This window comes from Hemicordylus capensis, chromosome 5, assembly GCF_027244095.1.
Source record: "Hemicordylus capensis ecotype Gifberg chromosome 5, rHemCap1.1.pri, whole genome shotgun sequence".
In the NCBI taxonomy this organism is placed as follows: Eukaryota; Metazoa; Chordata; class Lepidosauria; order Squamata; family Cordylidae; genus Hemicordylus; species Hemicordylus capensis.
In genome coordinates, this window is record NC_069661.1 from 194,340,767 (window position 1) to 194,363,348 (window position 22,582).

At 42.3% G+C, this 22,582-nt stretch overlaps 1 protein-coding gene across 18 annotated transcripts in view; it reads left to right on the forward strand.

Annotated features, from left to right (window-relative positions):
- NAV3 (neuron navigator 3) overlaps window positions 1–22,582 on the forward strand; it is an 840,967-nt gene that overhangs the window by 752,142 nt on the left and 66,243 nt on the right. For 16 of the 18 annotated variants that reach the window (XM_053252192.1, XM_053252184.1, XM_053252193.1 and 13 more), the window contains 5 exons: window positions 3,159–3,647; window positions 8,535–8,576; window positions 10,771–10,928; window positions 14,396–14,584; window positions 17,399–17,451. In XM_053252192.1, the coding sequence (XP_053108167.1) occupies window positions 3,159–3,647; window positions 8,535–8,576; window positions 10,771–10,928; window positions 14,396–14,584; window positions 17,399–17,451 (931 nt within the window). The remainder of the gene's footprint in view (window positions 1–3,158; window positions 3,648–8,534; window positions 8,577–10,770; window positions 10,929–14,395; window positions 14,585–17,398; window positions 17,452–22,582) is intronic. The other 2 variants (XM_053252182.1, XM_053252183.1) reach the window with 1 other exon arrangement.

Sequence of the window (22,582 nt, forward strand, 5' to 3'; positions counted from 1 at the left end):
ACTGGAAAAGGTGCAGAAGAGGGCAACCAGGATGATCAGGGGCCTGGAGCATCTTCCTTATGAGGCAAGGCTATAGCATCTGGAGCTCTTTAGTTTGGAAAAGAGGTGACTATAGGGAGACATGATTTAGGTATATAAAATTATGCATGGAGTAGAGAGAGCGGACAGAGAAACGATTTTCTCCCTCTCTCACAGCACTAGAACTAGTTTCATCCCATGAAACTGAAGGCTGAGAAATTTAGGACCAACAAAAGGGCGTACTTTTTCACACAGCACATGTGAACACAGAGCCAGCGTGGTGTAGTGGTTAGAGTGCTGGACTAGGACCGGGGAGACCCGAGTTCAAATCCCCATTCAGCCATAAAAGTAGCTGGGTGACTCTGGGCCAGTCACTTCTCTCGCAGCCTAACCCACTTCACAGGGTTGTTGTGAAAGAAACTCAAATATGTAGTACACAGCTCTGGGCTCCTTGGAGGAAGAGCGGGATATAAATGTAATAATAATAATAATAATAATAATAATAAATAATAAAATCTATGGAATTCTCTGCCACGGGATGTGGTGATGGCCAGTACCTTTGATAGCTTTAAAAGGGACTTAGATAAATTCATGGAGGACATGTCTCTCAGTGGCTACTAGTCTGAGGGCTACAGGCCACCTTAAGCCTAAAAGCCAAGATGCCTCTAAATACCAGTTGCAGGGGAGCAATGGCATGAGAGAGGGCAAGTCCTCACCTCTTACTTGTGGGCTTCCCAGAGGCATCTGGTGGGCCGTTGTGAGAAACAGGATGCTGGACTTGATAGGCCTTGGGCCTGATCCAGCAGGGCTGTTCTTATGTTCTTAAGGTATATTTCCCCCTCTACCCACTTTTCTCATTCCTTTTATTGGAAAGCTTTGAACAACACCAAAAAAACCACCATAAAAAGAAAAGAAAAAAACCACATCCCAAACCCAAAGAACCCTCTAAAATGTAGTTCTTGAGTGGTTTATTTTGAGTCAGATTCCCCCTCCCTCCCTCCACTGGAGCACCTGGAGCAAACTGTCCTGGAAAGTGTCATTCTTGAGGACTTCTGATTCCATATGGTCTGATTTCCCAAGGCCTTATCAGAAATGTTTAAGTGTATGAAGGGGTGGGATGGGGTGTGTGTTGGGGAGAGAGAGAGACCTTGCTGCTTCTGCCTTGCTGCTAGGTAAGTTTGGGAGAACGGAAGGAGGGCAGGCTTGCTGGCAGGCAGGCAAAACCCCAGTACAAGACAATTCAGGTAACCCTGCGAACATTTTGGAGGACAAGTACAAAGGCCTTCAAGTATCTGATTGGATATGGCCACCTGGGCACTTTCCAGACTAGACCCTACAATGGGGTCAGGATATATCTTGGAAATGTGCTTCCACACTTCCTGCACCGTGACACTGCACTCCCTATGCGGACAGCAGGGTGTTGTTCTCATTTCCAATGCCTTATTGTGAATTTAATCACTGCGATATAGAGCAAAGACATGGTACATCCAGCGTGAAAAAGTTGCTGTTATTTCGGGTTGTTAGTTGCTTCGAGACTGCTCCTCCTGCTGTTTATATTCTGAATGTGACTTGCCCGAATGGAAGCATTTTGCTGCTGTTCCAGCAGCTAGCCTGGAAAGCGCCCTGGAGTTGAGAGGAGAGGGATTAAAAAACAGGCTGTGATCTATTCGCTGCAGTTGCAATTCCATACAATATCCAGCCAACTGGAAATCCAAATACATATCTACTGGAGACCTGTGCCTCAAGAGTGAAACCTACACATGTGAATCAGAACAGGCTGCACATGTGTAGCCCTATGTAGAAACTCTAAATAGTGCCTATCAGCTGTTTAGCAAAGGGAAGAGAGCAGGGGTGGCGGATTAAATCTGGTACTATTCAGCGTCTCACTAGGGCTATGTCACTAGAACCAGAGCTGAGGAATATCATGCATGACAGCTGATTGCAATTGGCTGGACCACATCCAACCAATAATATGCACTCAGAAACATGCCCCCCACATGGAAAAATAGCTGTCCCATAGCTGAACTGAGACCATGGGATCTTTTAGATATTGAGAAAGGCACATGAGAAAACTTGTATTCCTCAGAATGGTTCCCTATTAAGGAAAGTCTATTATTCCCTGATTATAATCTCTCTCTTATTAACTCAATGTTCAAAAATACAAATTTGAACTTCATTGAGTGAATAATCTGCAAATCATTGAATATCGAAAATAGATTATTTTGACGATTCTAATATCACAGCAGTTTTCAGCCTGGAAGCAGACTCCAAAGAAATAGAGGTTAATTTTCCTTTATACTGTGGTCAACAGCTGGGTTTCAGGATGTACTGATCTTGCAGCTCTCCAGCTATCTGGACATGAAATCCTTATATCTCCTTAGAAGCACAAGTCATTGCTTTACTGAAACAAAGTCAATACTGCCCTCTTGTGGTCAATTGCCTGCAAAGTATTTTTACTTATTAGTTGTCAAATGTGATGGGTTCTTAAGACTTTTAGTATTAAAAATGTATGCTTATTGCTTTTTGCTTTCTTTTTTTCATCATATTGTAAATTTAGAAAATGTTTGTGGATAAAATTATAACTACTATATTTCAACACCTTCAGTAACATTTGTAGCCTTCCAAAATTGACGTCTTTCTAAAAGCCATCATAAAATCCTCAACACCATTTTACACTTATGTATACATATGTATATGTGGAAAGGAACCCAAATTAGCATCTAGCATCAATGCAATCATTTATGGGGGCGGGGCGGGAAATCCAATTCTTTTGAAATAGTGCTGGTTGCAACCATGGCTGTTTACTGATAGTTTGATAACTTAATTGCTTAACTATGGAAGCTTTGCAATTAACTACTGGATTTGGGTGAAAGTTTAATCTTTTTATGCAATCACATAACACAAGATTGTTAAGCTTTCCATCTAGTGGGACAGATCTCTAAAAGAACAAGTGATGAATGAATGCTTTTGAAATAATAACGTAAGGGTATATCAACAAACACGGCTTAAGTGGATTTGGTCATGAGAAGCAACTAATTCAGAAAAGGGCTCTTTTAATTTTTGCATGCCTTGGCTTTCAGGATATTATTACGTGAAGCTTTGGATTCTCCAATTAACACTTGGTTTTGTTTTTTCCATAGGCTTTTTGGTGCCAAAGCAAGTGGCAAAGCTGCCCCTGCATCAAACACAGAAGGTGTGAAATCCACATCTGCAATGCCCAGCCCTAGTACCACATTAGCACGGCAAGGCAGCCTGGAATCTCCCTCTTCAGGTACAGGTAGCATGGGCAGTGCAGGTGGGCAGAGTGGCAGCAGTAGTCCCCTCTTCAGCAAGCCCTCGGACTTAAATACAGATGTTGTAAGTTTAAGTCACTCTTTGGCTTCCAGTCCAGCATCAGCCCACTCTTTCACATCGGGTGGTCTTGTGTGGGCTGCAAACCTGAGTAGTTCCTCTGCTGGCAGCAAGGACACACCCAGTTACCAGTCGATGACGAGCCTCCACACGAGCTCCGAGTCTATTGATCTTCCCCTCAGCCATCACGGCTCTCTGTCTGGATTGACTACAAGCACTCAGGAGGTCCAGAGCCTGCTCATGAGGACTGGAAGTGTGAGGTCTACTCTCTCAGAAAGGTGAGTTAACTCTAGAGACAGATATCTCAACAATGGCCATAAAGAGAAATGGATACAACAAAAAGTGTCCCTTGAAGCACAAGCACCACTACATCATCAGGGAACAGACAAATAACTAAATGTCAGCCAAATAACTAAACACACGATTGTTAATTGTGCACCTGTTTCACTCCTATTGTCCTTGTTGCCCAGTAGAACTGTAGATTCCATTGAGGGCTTTCAAATCCAGGACATTTTTACCATATTTATTCTGGATAAATATCCAGTATAGTTTATACCTCACAAGTTGCCATGTTTTCCTGTGTTGTGCTTCTGTAAGTAACCCCCGCCTCAAAAAGCCTGCAAAACCTGTTTGACCAGAGAACATAATGAGGCAGGAAAAGAAACTGGAATGCATGTATGTGTGCACAGATGCACCAAAAACCTGTCTTGGTAGAAGGGTACAGCTAGGAAGAGTGACTTGCAGATCAGACCTCACATTTGTAATTTAGGGGTGACACAGCTTCTTGATAATCTAAACTTAGTATGAGAATATCAAAAGACTTGTGAGAAGTTTAGGAAAGTATAGCATTTGCATTGACCATCCAAAGCATCTGGGAGGAAGTTTTTGTTGTTGTTTGTTTGCTTGTTTGTTTGTCTTTCTCCCCAGTGACCCTAAGGAGTTCAAAGAAACAGATGCAAGGGTGAGAGCTAACAGGGCCTGTAATAAAAGTCTTTGCTCCTGCAACTGGCTGCTTGGGTTACGGAACTTCTTAGAACTTAGTCAAGCTTTGGCAGATACAGCATCTCTGCAGTTTTGTGTGTGTGTGGGGGTGTCTTAAAAATATCCCCCTGAATGGAGCATTTCCTACTTTTTTCAGCTCTGTGTGAGCTGCAGTGTCTGCTGGACTTGGACTAAAAACAGATGTGGGCTGAAGCAGTCAGCAAGACAGGTCATAAGCACTACATGCCCACAGCAACACCCAAGTAGTCCTCTAAGCACAGGCAAAATCAATCATGTCCTAGCACACAGCTGCACAACTTTGGCCCAAGTTGTAGTCCAAGATGTTGGACTACAACTCCCATAATCCCTAGTTGGACTACAACTCCCATAATCCCAAGATGTTGGACTACAACTCCCATAATCCCTAGCTATTGGTCACTGTGGCTGGGAATGCTGGGGACTGTAGTCCAAAAACAGCTGAGGGGGCTGAAATTGTGCAGCCCTGCCCTAGCAACTTCCAAGTCAGAACCTTTCAGCCCCTTTACTGAAGGTTGATGTCTATTCCAGGAGCAGCAGGTGATTGTCTATCACAACAGACTGATGGGGTCCTGCACATAGATAAATTCCCATTGAACTCTCCTGTTCTGGAGAGCCAGAATTTGTGGTGCTGCAGCTCTGTTTCTCCTGGCCATTACTGTACAATGAAATTCTGCACCAGGTTGCAAAGAAACAGATTTTATGTAAATCAAAGCTATTGCCAGACTCTTTAATCTATGTGCCAAAAGTTCTCTAGCATTCTTTGAGCCCATTTATCCCTCTGTGGGTGGGATCCACAATGATTCAGATGTGAAAATGCGAGCCTGGATTTGCACATCATGGAGCCACATGTGGCCGATATTTTCAACATGGCAATTGAGTTAGAGATGAGTTCCAAAAGTTCCACCTGGTAGATCTTGTGGGCTGAACATCTGCAGTCTAATCACTACCTTACTTTGAATACTTGCCACCCACAATAAGTCCCAGTATTTAGGTTCACTACCACTACTTGTGAAAATAATGCTAGAAAGTTGCATGGAGGGGATAACTAATAAGACGTAGGGCCTAAACCTCAGAACATTACACATGCATAAATCCCATAAATGTTGATGGCACAAGCACCCTGCTGCATTCTTTGAAGAAGCTGTTGCATAAGACAAAAGGTTGGTTTCCATGAATAGTTTCACTAAAAGGAGCAGAAAATACTGAATCAAGTTCCATTTATTTCTGTAGTAACTTGGATACTGTCACAAAAAGCATGTCTCCAAATTTATCAAAAGAGATTGTGTGGATACAATAATTTTGCTCATATGAGTTGTCAGTACCGGCATCCTTACGAAATTACTCAGTAGTGCTACACAGGAGTTATTGTAAAGGACTGCTAAATTTCAGTAGGACTTCTAGCAAATTTAATCACAGTATCTGCCACTAGGTACATTTAATACATTAACGCAGTCTTGCACAGTTTGTGAACCAATCCTACCTATAACTGCAAAAATGGCAGGTCGTGGGCAGGTTGTCAAGCACCTAGAAGGCATGGCTGATCAATTGTGTTTGCTTGGTGCATCACAAGCATATAGGCCTGTATTATAACAAGCAACCAAAAAACTAGAAATTGGATCGATTCAAGCTTGAAACGGGTCATTTCAAGCTTGAAACAAAATGTCCTTAAAGGGCCCATTTCAAGCTTGAAACGGAAGAGCCCCATTGTAACTCAAAATGTTTCAAGTGTTTCAAGTGCTTGAGGCCTATTTTTCCAGAGAGAGCTGGTCTACCAGTTGGGGCCAGCAGGTAGATCAGTCCTCTGCTCCGGACTTAGCATGTTGCCCTGCCTTGGAGGGTTTGTCTACCTGCCAACCCCAATTGGTAGACCAACTCTCCCAGGAAAAACAGGCCTCAAAATGGCACTTGAAACACTCAAAACGTATCGAGGTTGATTCATTGAAACAGCCAGCTTTGTCCGCTGTTTCTATAAATCGATTCAAACATTTTGTGATTCATTTCGAGCTTGAATGAATTGCAAAATCTGTTTCATGCACATCCCTAAAAACCTCCAAAATATTATTCTTAACATGTACTTGCTATGGAGGAGGCATACCATCTTTGCACATGAGAAGCAACTGGTTATTTATTATTTAGAGATCCCACATGAATGTTGTTTTTAATGATATTAACCCATCTCTTCTTTGTTAGATATTTTTGCTCTTGCCTAAAATAGACCTGAATCCCATTGGAATTGCTACCCTAGGCAGTTTGCATTATCATGAAGCTGGCCTTAGGCACTGAAGACAAAATTATAACAAACAAATCTAAGGTGCTGCACATATATAAAAAATGTTGGAAGAGGCAACTTTGTAGTGATGAACATTCCATTGGTAGAATATAGGGATGTGCATGGAACCAGGCGGGGGTGGTTTGAAGGCAGGAGGGGGGGTCACACTTTAAGGGCCTCCAAACTGGTTCAAACAACCAGCTTTTTGGCCGGTTCGAAGGCGGGGGGGGGTCATACTTTAAGGGTGGGAGAGGGTGCACTTACACCTCCAGTTTCTCCCCACCAGCCCTCCGTTTTTTAAGGCTCCTTCAGCATGGCAGCATACCTCCCTGCCACCCTGTCCCCTCCTTGCCCGGAAGTACCGGGTGCATACGCACACTGGGTGCGCACGCGTGAACATGACATGCACACGCATGTGCCCAGCATGTGCACATGCACCAGGTACTTCCGGGCAAGGAGAGGACGGGGCAGCAGGAAGGTATGCTGCCGCCCTGAATGAGCCTTAAAAAACAGAGCGCCAGCAGGGGGAACGCGGAGGGAGGGGTAAGTGCACCCTCCCCCACCCTTAAAGTGTGACCTCCCCCACCTTCGAACCAGCTGAACAGCCAGTTGCTCAAACTGGTTTGGAGGCCCTAAAAGTCTACACTGACTGGCAGAGGCTCTCTTAGGTTTCTGGTAGGAGTTTTTCCCAGCCATACCAGGCGATGCCAGGGATTGAATCTGGGACTTCCTGCATGAAAAGCAGATGCTCTGCCACTGAGCTACTGCGCCATCCCATATTAGGGACATAGGAAGCTGCCTTATACTGAGTCAGATCATTAGTCTATCTTGCTCAGTATTGTCCACGTAGACTGGCAGCAGCTTCTCCAAGGTTGCAGGCAGGAATCTCTCTCAGTCTTATCTGGAGTTTCGAAGGAGGGGACTTGGAACCTTCTGCATGCAAGCATGCAGATGCTCTTCCCAGAGTGGTCCCATACCCTCTACAGTGCTCATATGTTCTGTAGTCTCCCATTCAAATGCAGAACAGGGTGGGCCCTGCTTAGTAAAGGGGACGATTCATGCTTGCTACCACAAGAGCAGCTCTCCTTGGATTGTAGAACTACTGGTGCAGACTATTGATCCCAAACCCATCTTCTCTGCAATTGTACCTGATCTACTTTCTTTAAGGAAAAATAATGGTTGTTGACAGGATGTGCAAGCCCTTATGCAAACTCTCAGTGATGTATACAAGGAAGCAAAGGACAGCATCACCATTTGCTAGCATATCTCACCGAAAGCAAAAGACAGCATCTGCATTTGGATTAATGATTTATCTTCTACACTGGTACAGTTTTGCTATAGCGGCATACTAGAATCTCAGCCTATTCCATCTACATTCACATGTTAAGACCATTTTAGGACTCAAATCAGGCTCAGTATATTCTGCACATGTCCCTGTGAGTGGAATGTAGCCCTTAGCCACTGAAAAATCAGTTCCCTGGTGTTAGACTTGAACTGGAGTGTATTGCTTATCGAAGGCAACCAGACTATCATAGGAAACTGGAATCCGATGAGTCTTCTCACTAGTTTGTGGCCCACATGATCCTCCCAAAGAGTCTCAAGTCCACATTCCACAATCACTGGAAATATGGTTAAGTACATTCTTAAGTAAATCTCTGTTTTCTTTAAAACACCATGAGATTTTCTCTCCCTGAAAAAACATGTGTGCGGCAAAGTAACCTATGCACTATTCGCCTCTCTCATGAATTAGAGTTATTCCATGCAAGTTATATTAAAGGAACTCCAAATGACCTTCTGTGATACAAACAGTTTTAGAATTTATAATTTTGAAGTTCTGTTTACTGTATGTCCTTAGGGGTTTTCTTTGTTTTAACAGCATGCAGCTTGACAGAAATACACTACCCAAAAAGGGATTAAGGTATATAATGTTTTATTCAGCATGACTGCTGTTTCTCTGTCGTTCTGTAACTTTTTTCTACAGTATTTCATCCTTTTCCTATCACTGTGTATCCTGCCTATTAACAATGAATTATTATATTTAATATTATTAGCAACTAATAGAACTTTTACTGATATCTAGAAAATAATTTTTGGAAATTTGAATTTTTCCCTTGCATTCTGGCACTGTGAACAATTGGAACAGGAAATAATAGCTTGTAATCCGCAGCTCAGTAATTAGGAGGGAAGAATTCCTTATCTCACTTCTTTCTCTTCATTTGCAAGAAAATCTTCAGAACATTGTTGTGTTTCACCTGAACCTCCTCAGGTGTTTTACTCGAACCTTCAAATTAGCTGAAGTTCAGTGGCAATCTAGAGGTGTGTAGAAACCTTTAGATACTTTGCTGTCTTCAGAGGTTTCCCTTCAGAGAGGAACTCCCCAGTTTGCTCAAATGTTCCTTTAGAAGCTCTACTTTGATGCTTATTTTCCCCATCACTGTTCTGTTGCATGACTATCGGGGACATACTTATGGATGTTAAAGAGCACTTCTGGGGGAAGTGACAGTGACAGCAGCAACACCTAAATGTTAATGAGAGATTTAGATTCCAAAGTTTTTCTTCCTGAAAATGTATTTCTGGATATGTGAGCCTGCCCACACAACAGATTCCGGATTACTAAATGCTGTGGAGTTACCTCCACATACTTAGTAAGAATGTTGGTCAGTAACTTTAAAAAAAAGAGGAAAATGATAAATATAAATAGCCAACTCCTGTCTTTGGTGGAAAGGGAAAAAAAGGGTCCCACTTCAGATCTTACTTTTCCTTGGCTATAAATCTTTGTAAAGATCTTATTCCTAAATGCTAACTTTGGCAGCATGGGATGATGAGATTTAGTAAGAGATCAATATGAAAGTACTGCCGTTCATTTTTATTTACAGAAAACTGTGGTCAAATTATAAGATTATATATTGTGCCAAAATCTAGGGGTTTGGATTTTTCAAATAATTATCTAAATCCTGTCCATTGCCATGGAGACATAAAGTGGGGTACATATAGTGCATGCACATAGTGGGGTACAATCCTGAGGTTAGTATGTTAAGAAAATAATCATTTTGCCCCATGTGCTGATCAAAGACTTTGACCCCTTTAATCTAGTTTTTTATGGTGTGGACTGGACCCTATTGTTTGCAGTTACAAGGGGGAGAGCTGCCCATGCATTCAAGAAGGTCCAGCTGAAATAGGTAGCAAAGGGGCGTTGTGTGGATGTTTGAGATTCTAAGTGACACCCTCCCAGAAAAACCTCCCAGGTTTTTAAAATGGTAATAAAACTGAGCATGCTTTTAGTTTTGCAAGAAATTTGGCTGAATGGAGCCTTCTGTATTCACAAGGCAAATGCAATCTCTGGGTTGAAATCGGAACTATCTGAAATGCCTGCACATGCTAACTTGCCATCTTAATCCATTCAAGAATTTGCCCTTTCTCGCTCTCTGCCGTAGAATCTGGCCAGTGGGCTGTAGTCCTAGTATGCAGCTGCAATCACATTCTTATATTTGGCAGAAACACCAAAAGGTTTCTCATTGGGTGTCTCATTGGGTCCCCATGCTTTTGTTCCTGCCAATGTATTTCTGTACTTGTGAGTATTTCTACACCCTTACATCTATCTTTTGGGGTAGGACAGGGAACTGAGGACCATGCACAGAGACAAATGCTGCATTTGGTCCATCAGATGCCACTAACGATAATAAATAAAAGTATTTTCTTTCACAGCTGCTGTTCTCTTTCTGCTGCTTTCAGTCTAGTTGTGTTCTGTTCTCCCTTTCAGATGTCATTAGGAATTGGTCACTCAGCTACCCTTCGTCACCAGTTGGTCATGCTTCAACTCTGTCGATCCGCTTGCACTCAGTCTTTGCTTTAGCCTGTCATATGTTGATTAAAAACAACAACACCTTTCTTAATGGCTTTGCAGTTTCCTTTGTATGATGTACCATCATATGCAGATATGTTGTCAGTTGTCTGTCTGTTTTTTTTCTTGGGTGGCATGAACCCAAGTACCCACAAACCCCACATCAACGGAAACAACTGTATGACTTGATGCCAGTCAGTAACCTTTTCTGTGCCATATTGCTCATTTCCAGTCTGTTGCCTGTGGGGTTTTAAGCTGTGGTGTTTTTCAGGTATACCCCATCCTCTCGACAGGCCAGTCAGGAGGAAGGGAAGGAGTGGCTGCGGTCCCATTCCACTGGAGGGCTACAAGACACTGGAAATCAGTCTCCTCTGGTATCTCCTACAGCTATGTCTTCATCTGCAACTGGGAAATATTTTTCCAATTTAGGTAAAACTTAATAATCAATTACACTGTTCCTTTACTGGGCATCAGTGTTCCCTGTAACAGGGATTTCCAGATGTTGTTGACTACAACTCCCAGCATCCCCAACTGCAGTCGACTTTGGCTGAGGATTATGGGAGTTGTAGTCAACACTGCTTGGAAATTCCTGTTACAGGGAACACTGCTGGGCATATATTATACAAATTAATTTTTGGAGTTTTGGGAATGTATAATTTCAGTATTCTCAGGGTCAAACTGGATATGTAGTTGTCTTTCTGTATATTTTTTAATAGCAGCTGCAAGAAGGCCCCATTCTGGATTGGGACTGTGATATAATGTGATATAATGGAAGAGGATAACTCTTTCCCCTTGCATCACAGTCTCAATAAAAAATCCCATTCCTGAAGCTGCTGTTTGTTAGGGGTGTGCATTTCAGGTTTTCGGTGATTTGGTTCGAGACCCGAACCGAATCATCCCCGTTCTGTTCTGTGCCCGAATCTGGGCTACCCGAATCACCCCTGATTCGGTTCGGATTCGGATTAAATCCGAATCCGAATCGATTCAGGTAAGAAAAATGGGTCCCAGGGGCAAAATAGTGGGGTGGGGTGGTAGTGCCCAATGGTTGGAGGCTACTACCCAAATTTCAGGGGAACTGGGCAAAGGGCTGATTTTTGGGGAATTTTTGAAGTTTTAGTGTCTTTGGGGCAGATCGGGGGCATAGTGTGGGATCTATGATAGCTAATGAGATTTTCAGTGAAACACCATGAATCCACTCTAATTTGCTATCATGGAATCCACACTCAGAATACCTCTGAAACAACAGAACCCTGTACCCCATGGGTTAGAAACCCATGGGGGTGGTTGGCACCCTATGTGCACTACACTACCACTCGCTCCGGGCCACCCCAGCACCCCCCAAGTGCAGTTATGGGGCTGCTGAAAGCTCCATGTATACCCTATGAGGAAAAACCTTAAAGACACGTAAACTTTAACAATTCCCCAAAAATCAGCCCTCTGCCCAAATCCTTTGAAAAAATTCAGGTAGCTTCCTTGACCCTACCTGGCACTACCACCAACCCCACACTGCTCTAGGCCACCCCTTTGCCCCCCGCGTGAAGCTATACATTTGCTGACACCTCAATGCTTCTCTATGGGGAAAAACCTTAAAGACGCGTAAACTTCAACAATTCCCCAAATATCAGCCCTCTTCCCAATCACTCTGAAATTGGGGTGGTAGCCTCCACCCATTAGGCACTACCACCCACCCCACTCTTTTTGCCCAGATCCCACGCTATGCCCCTGAACTGCCCCAAAGACACTAAAACTTCAAAAATTCCCCCAAAATCAGACCTTTGCCCAATTCCCCTGAAATTTGGGTGGTAGCCTCCACCCATTGGGCACTACCACCCCACCCCAATATTTTGCCCCTGGGACCCAAAATTCGAGCTGACGTCACATCAGACCTTTTTGCATTGAAATCAATGGAGGCAAAAGCGAGAAATTCAAAAAGACATCATCCCGAATCACCCGAATTTTTCGGGCACGAATCGGGATGATTCGGCTCGGCCCTGAAAAATATCGGGGGACATCCAGCATGATTCGGTTCGGACCCGAATCACCTGAAATTGCTTGTTTCGGGCACAGATCGATCTGTGCCCGAAATTTTTTTGCACATCCCTACTGTTTGTCCTGGGAGGCAAGCTTCTAGTGGGGCCAATGGAGCTTCACTTCTAAAGCAAATAACAGCCTGGGGTAAGGACGATTTGTATGAAGACTACAGAACAGGGGAAAGAGTTAACCTCTTTCCCTCGCATTGTAGTCTAGACTGCCTCCCGCAACTGCTATCTTATTCGAAAAAGAGACAGCAAGATGATAGGCTTTTTCACACAATGATTAACTGGGTAGGACAAGAGTCCTACCCAGTTTCGGAAGCTGCATGCGCTCCCGTTTTCTGCTCATCTATGAGTAAAAAACAAGGTCAGAGTCACCGACTGTGATCGTCAGCTAGCCTCCCACAGGATATGAGAGCTTTTCCTTCTACTTCATTCAGCAGTGGCCAAGGATGGAGTCCTTGTACCCAGCAGAAGGCTAGCTGATGATCACTGTTGGTGCCTCCTACCCTGTTTTACCCTTGCAGACAATCAAAAATAGAGAGTGTGCGCTTGAAACTGGGTAGGACTCTTGTCGAACCCAGCTAATACTTATATGAATGAGCCTGATATTGTATTTAATGTCATGCCTAATTTGACCTCAGTAGAACTTCTGAGCAAACCTCCTTAGGATTCCATTGTAAATCTGTTTAGTCTGAAATCCCATGTATTACAATGTGATCTATTTTCAGGGAGTGTTGCTTAATGTAACGTTCATTTCAGAAAGAGCAGCATAGATTTTCTCACTTTAAATTCATCTCTTAGTACCAATTCTTTCTTTGGTAAAAGGCAATCATTTGTGTTTGTGGATTGGTTTCTCTTCAGAGTAGTGACCAGGATAATTTGTTATTAGAACAGCTTCCTCCCCAACTTCATGATTTCTTTTCTCTTTGGGAGACTTTCCTATGGAGTTAAATTGCTCTCAGAAAAATACTGTTCCAGACATTTTCATTTTAAACACAGCCAGCACTGCTGGAGACATCTTTGTCTGCTACATCAGTTCAAAACATTTGAGTCTGAGAAGGGGGCAGATAAATTCTGTTTTCCTTGGCCCCAGTTCCACATAGACTAGAAGGGTTTACACTCCTCAGTTCATGAAAATCAACTTTTTAAAAGACTGGGACAGCATCTGACTAAGGCAGGAATCTGGAACTTCTCTTTTTTTGATAATGTGCTCCCATGTAAAAGCATGTAAAATGATGATAGATATATAAAGATATAGCAGAAAGAGAAAAAAGATGCACAAGTAGATGTAATCTTGGCTAAAATATCTTCATACCATAGAATTGGCAATTTTCATATTATCATAATCCTAAATAATTTTAGAACATTAGGAAGAAGAAAAATTATGTTAAGGAAAGATCTGTTGTTAAAGAAAAATAATGCATATCTGTCTGGGGTGTGGAAACAAAAATAAACCATATGTGAAACCATCCTAACAGCGTTCTGTTCATTAAAAAGTGAAAAAGTCCTGTCATTTGCCACTATGTATTTTGTAGCCTGTGCTAATTGGGCAAAGAGGCATCTTTTAAAGTGATGGTTATTCTATTTAGCAGGATAGCAATGGTCCCTAGTCAATCCAGCACAGCACCCTTTCTAATAGCTGTTGTTGTTCTATTGTGTGTTTCTTTTAAGATTGTGAGTCCATCTGGGAAAGGGAACCATCTTTTCATTTCTCCTGCTAGGTGAACAACTTTGTGAATATTTTTGTTGATTGATGATGATAATAACAATAACAACAGTAGTAGCAGTAGTAGTGATAATAAGGTTTCTTTATAATCAAGTGTGACTATAATAGATCAAAGCATATGCTTTATATTGCAGTAAGTCCGACCAGCTTAACCCAATTTAAACTTCCTGGGCCCAGTATGATGCGATCAAACAGCATCCCTGCACAAGACTCTTCTTTTGATCTCTACGATGATTCCCAACTGTGTGGCAGTGCCACATCCTTAGAAGAGAGACCACGTGCAATCAGTCATTCTGGTTCATTCAGAGATAGCATGGAAGAAGGTAAGTGTGTGTGTGTGGGGGGGGGGGGTATTCTTCCCCCAACTAACAGTTTGTTGAAGGTTTTCAAAGGTTTCATTTATTCCCGTTTCCCTTCCCATCCCTGACCTACTGCCAGCTGCTTTTCCCTGCCCATATACCCAGTAGTATTTGACCGAGTGTGTGACTTGGAAAATCTGAGTTCAAGTTCCAGCTTAGCCGTGAAGCTTACTGGGTGGCCTGGGGCAGACACATTTGTGCAATTTGTGCCTTCATGGGGTTACTCTGACGATGAGATAGGATAATCCCCATGTATACCTGTCTGAACTCTTTGGAAATGGGGGGGGGGATACAAAATGGGATAAACTAGATAATGGGGAATCGAGTTTGAATGAGCACCTGAAGGTTTACATGCAAGTGTTTTAACCCCAACCTTGCCACCCTATGTGGCTCATGCACAGACTAGCCATTCTGAAGATTTATTTTTATTTAACAATTTCAGTTTCAATTTCAAATGTGTTCTTCCACATGCAGAAAATTGTGTTTAAAAAAATGAGGGCAGCTGCAATATAATTAATATAACCTAATATAGCATTTATAGATATATGGGATTTTCCTATATCTCAAGTATCCTTATGGCCTGTCTTTGAATTAAGCTCTAACAACTGCACATATGCTTTACCTACTCAGATCCCTGCTGGTACAGTAATTCACAGCTGTTTATCTTTCTGCCAAGGGGGATGGTCCAGGCCACCCTGGCTACTAAGCTATTGAAGCTCTCCCAGGCTTTCGCTTTCATCAGTCTGATTTTCACTTCCTCGACTCCTGTCAAGGTTGCTGGCTACTTGCCTGGTTAAGCTCTCCCACATAGCCTGACTACACAAACTCAGTTTTCTCTGGGTTTTTTTTTCTCTAGGCCTGGCAGCAGCCCAAGCTTTTCTTCTGGCACTTGCTGAAGTCCCAGCTGATTTATACAATTTAATGCTCCAAACTGAGGTGGCCTTGGCCAGACCATTCTCAGTTTGGTATCCAAATTTGAAAGATAGGGGATAATCTAGAGCTGGTGTGACTGAACTGTGAGGGTACAAATGAGCTGTACTGATCTGAAATAAGAGATTATTTGTTATGTTTTTCACAAGTCCTGTCTGAAATAAAATATTGTTTCTTTGAAACTGAGGGAAAGCCCCAGTGCTAGTGTTAGGCCAAGAAGTTCAACATTTCCCTCACAAGCTTTCTAGGAAACTGACAACAAGCATTGTTCCATACTAATTCTGTGGGAGTGGTGCAGTGGCCTAGAGCAGAGATTCTCAATTTTGGGTCCCCAGATGTTTTTGGGCTTCAGCTCCCATAATCCCCCCAGTGGCCTTTGGTTGGAGATTATGGGAGTTGAAGTCGAAAAACATCTGGGGACCCAACGTTAAGAATCCCTGGCCTAGAGTACTGGAGTTTGGGTGTAAATAAATCAGATTCACATACTTGCTTCTCAATGAAGCTTTCTAGTTGGCCTTGAGCAAGTCACTCAGCTAGGTCTGACAGCACACAGAACCAACTGATCTTGTTCCATCTAACCAACTTGCTTGAAATGAACCTAAATATGTAATACACATCAAACCTTGGCCTCATATCTTCATTTATTTCAAGCAAGTTGATGAGATTAAACCAAGATCGGTAGGTTTGGATCTCACAACCAGTTTTGATTTCTTCCTAACCTAAATTTGATGTAGAGCTACTGGGAGGCTTGTGTGGGTGGTGGGGTGTGTGTGTGCACGCTCCTGAGGCTAAGGTGCATTCTGCAGAATCTGGCTTGAACCAAAGTTCCACATGATGTCTGAACCATCCCACACTTACCTGAACTGACTTTTATCCTACCAACAGGGTTGTTGGTAGGATAAATTATATAAACACTTAAAACACCTTTTTACTCTGAAAAGTGCTGTAGAAGTGATAATAATAAAAATAACAATTCCAGGATACCAAGAATATTTTCATTAGGCCAGTTCATAAGAGTGATAATATATATTGGTCAAAAATATTATTCAGCCTTTACATTTTAAGAACCATAGCTTAAGGCATATAATGTCTTCACAATTCTGGGGAAGGTGTTTTCCCCCCATTATTAATTTGTTTTAATTTGTTTTACTCATAGTTGCCATGCGATGACAAATGTAACAAAGTAAAACATGGGCAAAGGTTTTCTTCAGACAGTTGGCCTATATGTTGGCCCTAGCTATTTAGCTTCAGTAAAAGTAGAATGAGTGAAGTGTCGAAATAAGAAGATTTACATTAGAAGGCAATTCTTTAATCTGGCAAATATCTTTGACTGAGGTTGAAATTGGGTTGATCCTAAGTCTCATACATAGAACTTGAAGCTGTTTTTTTGTATGATCAGAGTGACAAAACAGAGAGGCCATTAACTCAGAATGGGACTTGTATGGGCCCAGCAAGATACATTTTTGTTCTGAGGATAGTCTGAATTCTAGATAGTTTGTTAGAAAATTTTTCATTTGCTTTGCCAAAATGTGGCATTATGATGATAATTTGCTCTCAGAGCAAAGCAAATTATTGCTTTGGTGTTCTTTCTTTTTCTTTTTACCAACAACAATATAATGTATCTATCATTCAAATCTCAATAGCAAAGCATTTTTCAGTAAAGAAAAATAATTTTCACTGATACAAGTTTGTTTGTGTGTTTCTAATTGGGTAGCCTCAAGAATAGCTTCCGTTTTGCAGAAGATTGTTCAATTTGAAGAGATATTCCATTACTGTACTTGACAAGGAATAACTCCTGTTTAATCAATATTTTTGTAATAATCCTCTTGGTGTTTTTCTCTTGTTTAGTACATGGGTCCTCATTATCGCTAGTTTCCAGCACTTCTTCTCTCTACTCCACAGTAAGTGTTGACAGTATATAAAATACTCTTCCTCATGATAGTGTACATCCCATACAAGTGGCTTGTTAAATAGTCCAGGAAAGAGATGAAAATTGGACATCGGCGGTACAATGAAAAAGTCTTGGTGCTGCTTGAACGTTACATTTTCCTTAAACTTTTCAAAATACAATGTTCAATTGGCTCCTTGAGTTGAATTTAGCCCTCTGTAAAATGTTTTGTGTTTTCCCTTGAAAGCTGAATTATAGAAAAGCTGCTAGGAGACCAATTGTTCTGTGTGCTGCTTGGAGCCATCATGCGCTGCCATTCTGGCTTGTTTTATCATCTCCGGCTTTTGTTCACTTCAACATCCAGTAGTCGTAATTGGCCACTTGGCGGATTGCTTTTGCACTGCTGATAGAGGCTTCTTGATGTGCGAAAGATTACTCTGAAATTACAATGTTGCTTTGAGGGCCTAAATTGGAGTGCTGATGTACCATGTTCTTTTGGGAAGCAGACAGTGTCATATGCTATGAAGACCAATAGGTGATTTCAGTATTAATAACTGACCAGATTTGTTTCTTGGAGCACAGTGGAAGATTGTTTTTATTTTGAATTTAGGGAACAAAATAAAAGTTTGGCTTGTATTTGACATGTTGTAGTAGGTGCTATGCTATCGCAAATGTCACTTCAGACTTCCTCTAAAAAGCCAGGTATTCAAGGTTGAAAATCTACTCAGCCTGCCAATATTAGTATTATTGGCTGAGTTTGTAATTAGAAAATTACCACATAAAAGTACATTTGGTGACAAACTGGGATACATTAATTGGAGGGATATGTCTGCTGGCAGTCAAACGAAGCCTTATGTGGCATTGTAGGGTTTCTTTGGATCCCAGCTGTTTTGTGTTAGTTTTTTAAAATTTAAAGCATGGTTACAGCTTTTAGCCCTATTCACATGTTATGTTCAATACATACATGCTCTGTGTACAATGTGTGCATGTACAGAAGTGCATGTGTGTACAGTTATTCACATGTTACATTCAATGCATGTAAGTAGTACGCAACCTATGTGTCCCATGCATTTGAGGAACCTGTACCCAGGTTCACTTTTAACATGAACGAAGAAACAATCATCAGCACAAAAGCATGCACATGTGAACAGACATCTGTACACGCATACAGCATAATGTCTGAATGTGGCTAGTAGTAAAGGGATATCACTGGTAAAGTTTCTGTGTGCTTCTGTGGTAAAGAAACACAATAGTTTCAGGCCTAATTGTTCCTGACACATGAATGATGACTAAAGGGCATTTTCTTTCCCCTAAGCCTTGGTTCTTATTGTTTATAACTTACTCATCTATGTTGTTTTCGCTGTTGTTGTTGTTGTTGTTGTTATTAAGAATATTTATATACTGATTTTCAGATTCAGAGCACAGTTCTCATGCTGCCACACTGCTATTTGGGACCAATCCCTGCCTTGAATTAACACATCAAAGGTTTTTAACACCTTTGTTTAACTTTTCCCAAGGAAAATGTTTAAAATGTGTTAAAAATCACCCACTTGCTCATTTCTTGTGTGGGCTGGATGATAGGTAGCACCCATCATGCCCTACCACACAACCCACTTTGATGTCGCTAGGAGCTATCCATAAGGAACTGGAGTGTTTTGAGTTTCCCCATTGTTCCCTATGGCTCAAACAAGTTACACTCACAGAGTGCACACAAGTTTTGCATTGAAATTTGAAATGTATTTTGCAACCCTGCCTTAAAAAAGTTGCAGAAGCTCTCAGTAAAAGGAAATCTGTCCCTTCCAACACAGAATACATATTTCAAACACAGTCCAAAAATGGCCAAAAAAGGAATCAACTTCCTCCTTTGGGCTCCCCCTTCCCCTCCACCCAGCCAATGGGGGCATGGCTGTCCATGATAACACTTGATCTGTATGATAACAAACTAACCAAGAAGCAAGGAGATCACAAGCCAATTGGGAGCCAGAGCCAGAAAACTAATCAACAAGGGGGGAAAGGTCTCCAAAATGGCACTTGAAATGTTGAAATGTTTTGACTCAAAATGAGGTTGTTTTGTTCCAAGCTCAAAACAGGCCCTTCATTTAAAGGGTGTTTTGTTTCAAGCTCGAGATGCTCGAAATGGCATGTTTCGAGTTGAAATGTTTCGATGTTGAAACGTTTTGCACATCCCTACAACCAGGTAACTATCATTTTTTGGCAAGTAAGTCATGTGTTAATGATTATCCACATCATATACCAAACCAGCAGCTGTGAACAGACTTTTTAAAGATTTATGTTACTTGACCCCATACTGTCTTCCTTTGTAGCCACTTGACAACACTTCTTGTTCAGCTTTTGAGTATCTCACTGTGATAATGGAAGCTGAAGAATCTTTTTTGTTAAGGGCAAGGAAAGCTTTTGGATTATAAATCTTAGTGTGAATTGTGCTTGAAGGACATAATCCTTGATCAGTATTTCCCCTGCTGGTTTTCAAGACCTTCAAGGAGTAGAGCTCACACAATTGTTCAGTTCTTAATCAAGAAATGCTACACAACTGGAAATGTCAGCCAAAAGATCTTGATTTCAGCAACAGGCAAGTTGACTGTTACGAACAAAGTTTCAGTGGTCTTTGATATTATGCAGTACCCCATTACTTATTTCATATTTGCAAGTGTTCTTATGATCTTTTTCATGATCTGTCATACATTCACAATAATGTGTACTGAACCTGCACAGTAACCTCATGGATAGTGTTCCCTAGCGTCTCGGGGTACTCCAGAGTGATATATGAAGGTGCCGTTTACCAAGTCAGACCATTGCTCTGTTTAGCTCGGTATGTCTACTGCATCTGGCAGCAGTTCTCTGGTTTCAGGCAGTAAGTACTCTTTCGCAGCCCTGACTATGAAATGGGATTGAATTTAGGACCTTCTGTATACAGAGCATGTGCACTACCACCAAGCTACAGTTCCATCTTCTGATATTGTCATATGATTTACAATCTGATCATACCACCAGAATAAGAACAACAGGAAACTTATTTCTTTACTTCAAGGGCTCATCTGTCTGTAGCCCTCCCTACTCTTCTCAGTTCTGAAGCAATTAAAGGAATACAGTACTAACTTCTATAGAACTACCTACTTTACTTTTTCCTTTTGTTCTTCACCTCTGCCTTTATATTCCAAATATAATGAAAGGATGCGAAGGAGGAGCCAAGATGGAGATCGGCTAGCAGCTACCTAATGAGTCTCTTTACAGAATTCCCTCCAAGGGCACCTCTCCCTCGATCCATCATGCCATCAAAAGCGGGGGTACACAGCAGACACAATAAAGAAAACCCTGAAACTGAAAATGGTGCCCAAACTCAATCTGGAAGACGTAGGAGGGGAAAACAGCTTGCACATGATCTCTTCCTTTCACCAACAAAGCAAAGAGAAACAATGAGTACCATCCCACAGACATGTCCCTTGACAGCCCAGACTTTAATTTCATTAACATCCAAACTGAATGAGATTTCTACTAAGTTGGACAAACTCAGGCTTGACTTGGAACAATTTACACAGGGGCGGCCCACACACAGACTGTAGTCTCCAGCCAGCCAGCCACCCCCCCCCACTTGTGTGGGCTCGAAAACTGCCACATTGACTGGATGCTGGCATCCGACAAAGTTATCAGAGAGTCCTGCAACCACATCAAGTCCTCACTGAGTTGCCTGGGAGGGACTCCTGACTTTGGGCAAACAGGAAATGCATAGTGGCTTCGTTATCAGAGCTTTTAACGCTGCAACTTGACACCATAGAACTGAAAGATTTTCATTTCCTTCATTCTAGAGCTGGTTACAAAAGACTTTTTTCTCACTTTTAAAGCAGCTGCTGTTCCCTCACACCTCTCAAGGTTGACTGATAATTTAACTTTTTATTGCCTTGCTGCCTGGCATTGCTTTATGGACGTGAGGGTCAGACCACTCTGCTCTAGAAGAAACTGCAATAAATCCCCTGCCCTGGTCAAAGTTCCCAGTCATTTAAGCTCACCTCAAGCTAACCCTTCTACACAAAGTTCCAAGATAAAAGCAATTTACCAGGATTTTGCTGAATTAAAAATTAATCTAGCAGAGGCAAAGAATACAATACAAAGGCTCTAACCAAGATCATAACTTGCACAGAGGACTCCCTTTCTGACTTGAGCTCTGAGTGAAATGGAGACACAATGGGCTAAAAATACATCCAGAAAGCCCAAAAGAAAACTTTCAGTGCATTTTGATGACCTCATATCCTCAGATCCTGAGTCTGAGATTGAATCTTCTGGTCCCTCCATTCTTCCCATGCGTCAGCCCATGTTGGGGGTGGGTCCCTCACTATCAGCCACCTCCCTCCCTAGATGTGGACGTCCCTATCCCCAGAGAGGGCCCATATGTGCTAACTCCACTATATGCAGAGGAGACATATTGAAAGCAGGCTGTCCCAGAAGAAAATTCACTGCCCCAGCCCCTCCCCATGTTTCTAGCTTAGAAGGAGCTTGGGCTCTCTACATGATACCCCTCCCCCCTGAGGAGCAGCACCACACCAGCGCCCAGCCTAGGAGTGCCTTATGCCAGAGATTCCTACTTTGACAGTTTCATTGCACTGATTGCTCCAGACAGCCTGATCATGCAGAAGGATTGGTCACCCTGTCTCATCTCTCAGCAATTGCCCCCGGAGCCCACAGAGGTCAGACACATCTAGGGGCATGATCCTGGCAAAACACCCACAATCCAGCAGGATTGCTGGCGCTCTAAGCCCGATAGCTTGCTGAGCATGCTAGACAAGCCAACTGATGCAGTGTGCTCGCATGGCCCCCCGTTGAGCCCCAAGGGAGACAGGACAGATATTGAAGGAGTCAGCGGGTTCCTAGAGCAACACATCAGAGCCCCCCAGGAGGACAGGAATGGTGCTAACAGAGGTTTCTCTACCCACTACCCCCCTAGCATGAGCTGCAACCTCCCAATGGACCTGCTGTCGAACACGCTAATCTCACAACTGCCCTTATCTTGTGACATCCCCCAGATCAGCATGGGATCAATCATCATGGAACCTCGCAGGCTGGGTTTGTTGCAGAGACAGATTGCAACAGCTTCTTTTTTCAATTTGACACAATCCTAGCTCAGTAAACCT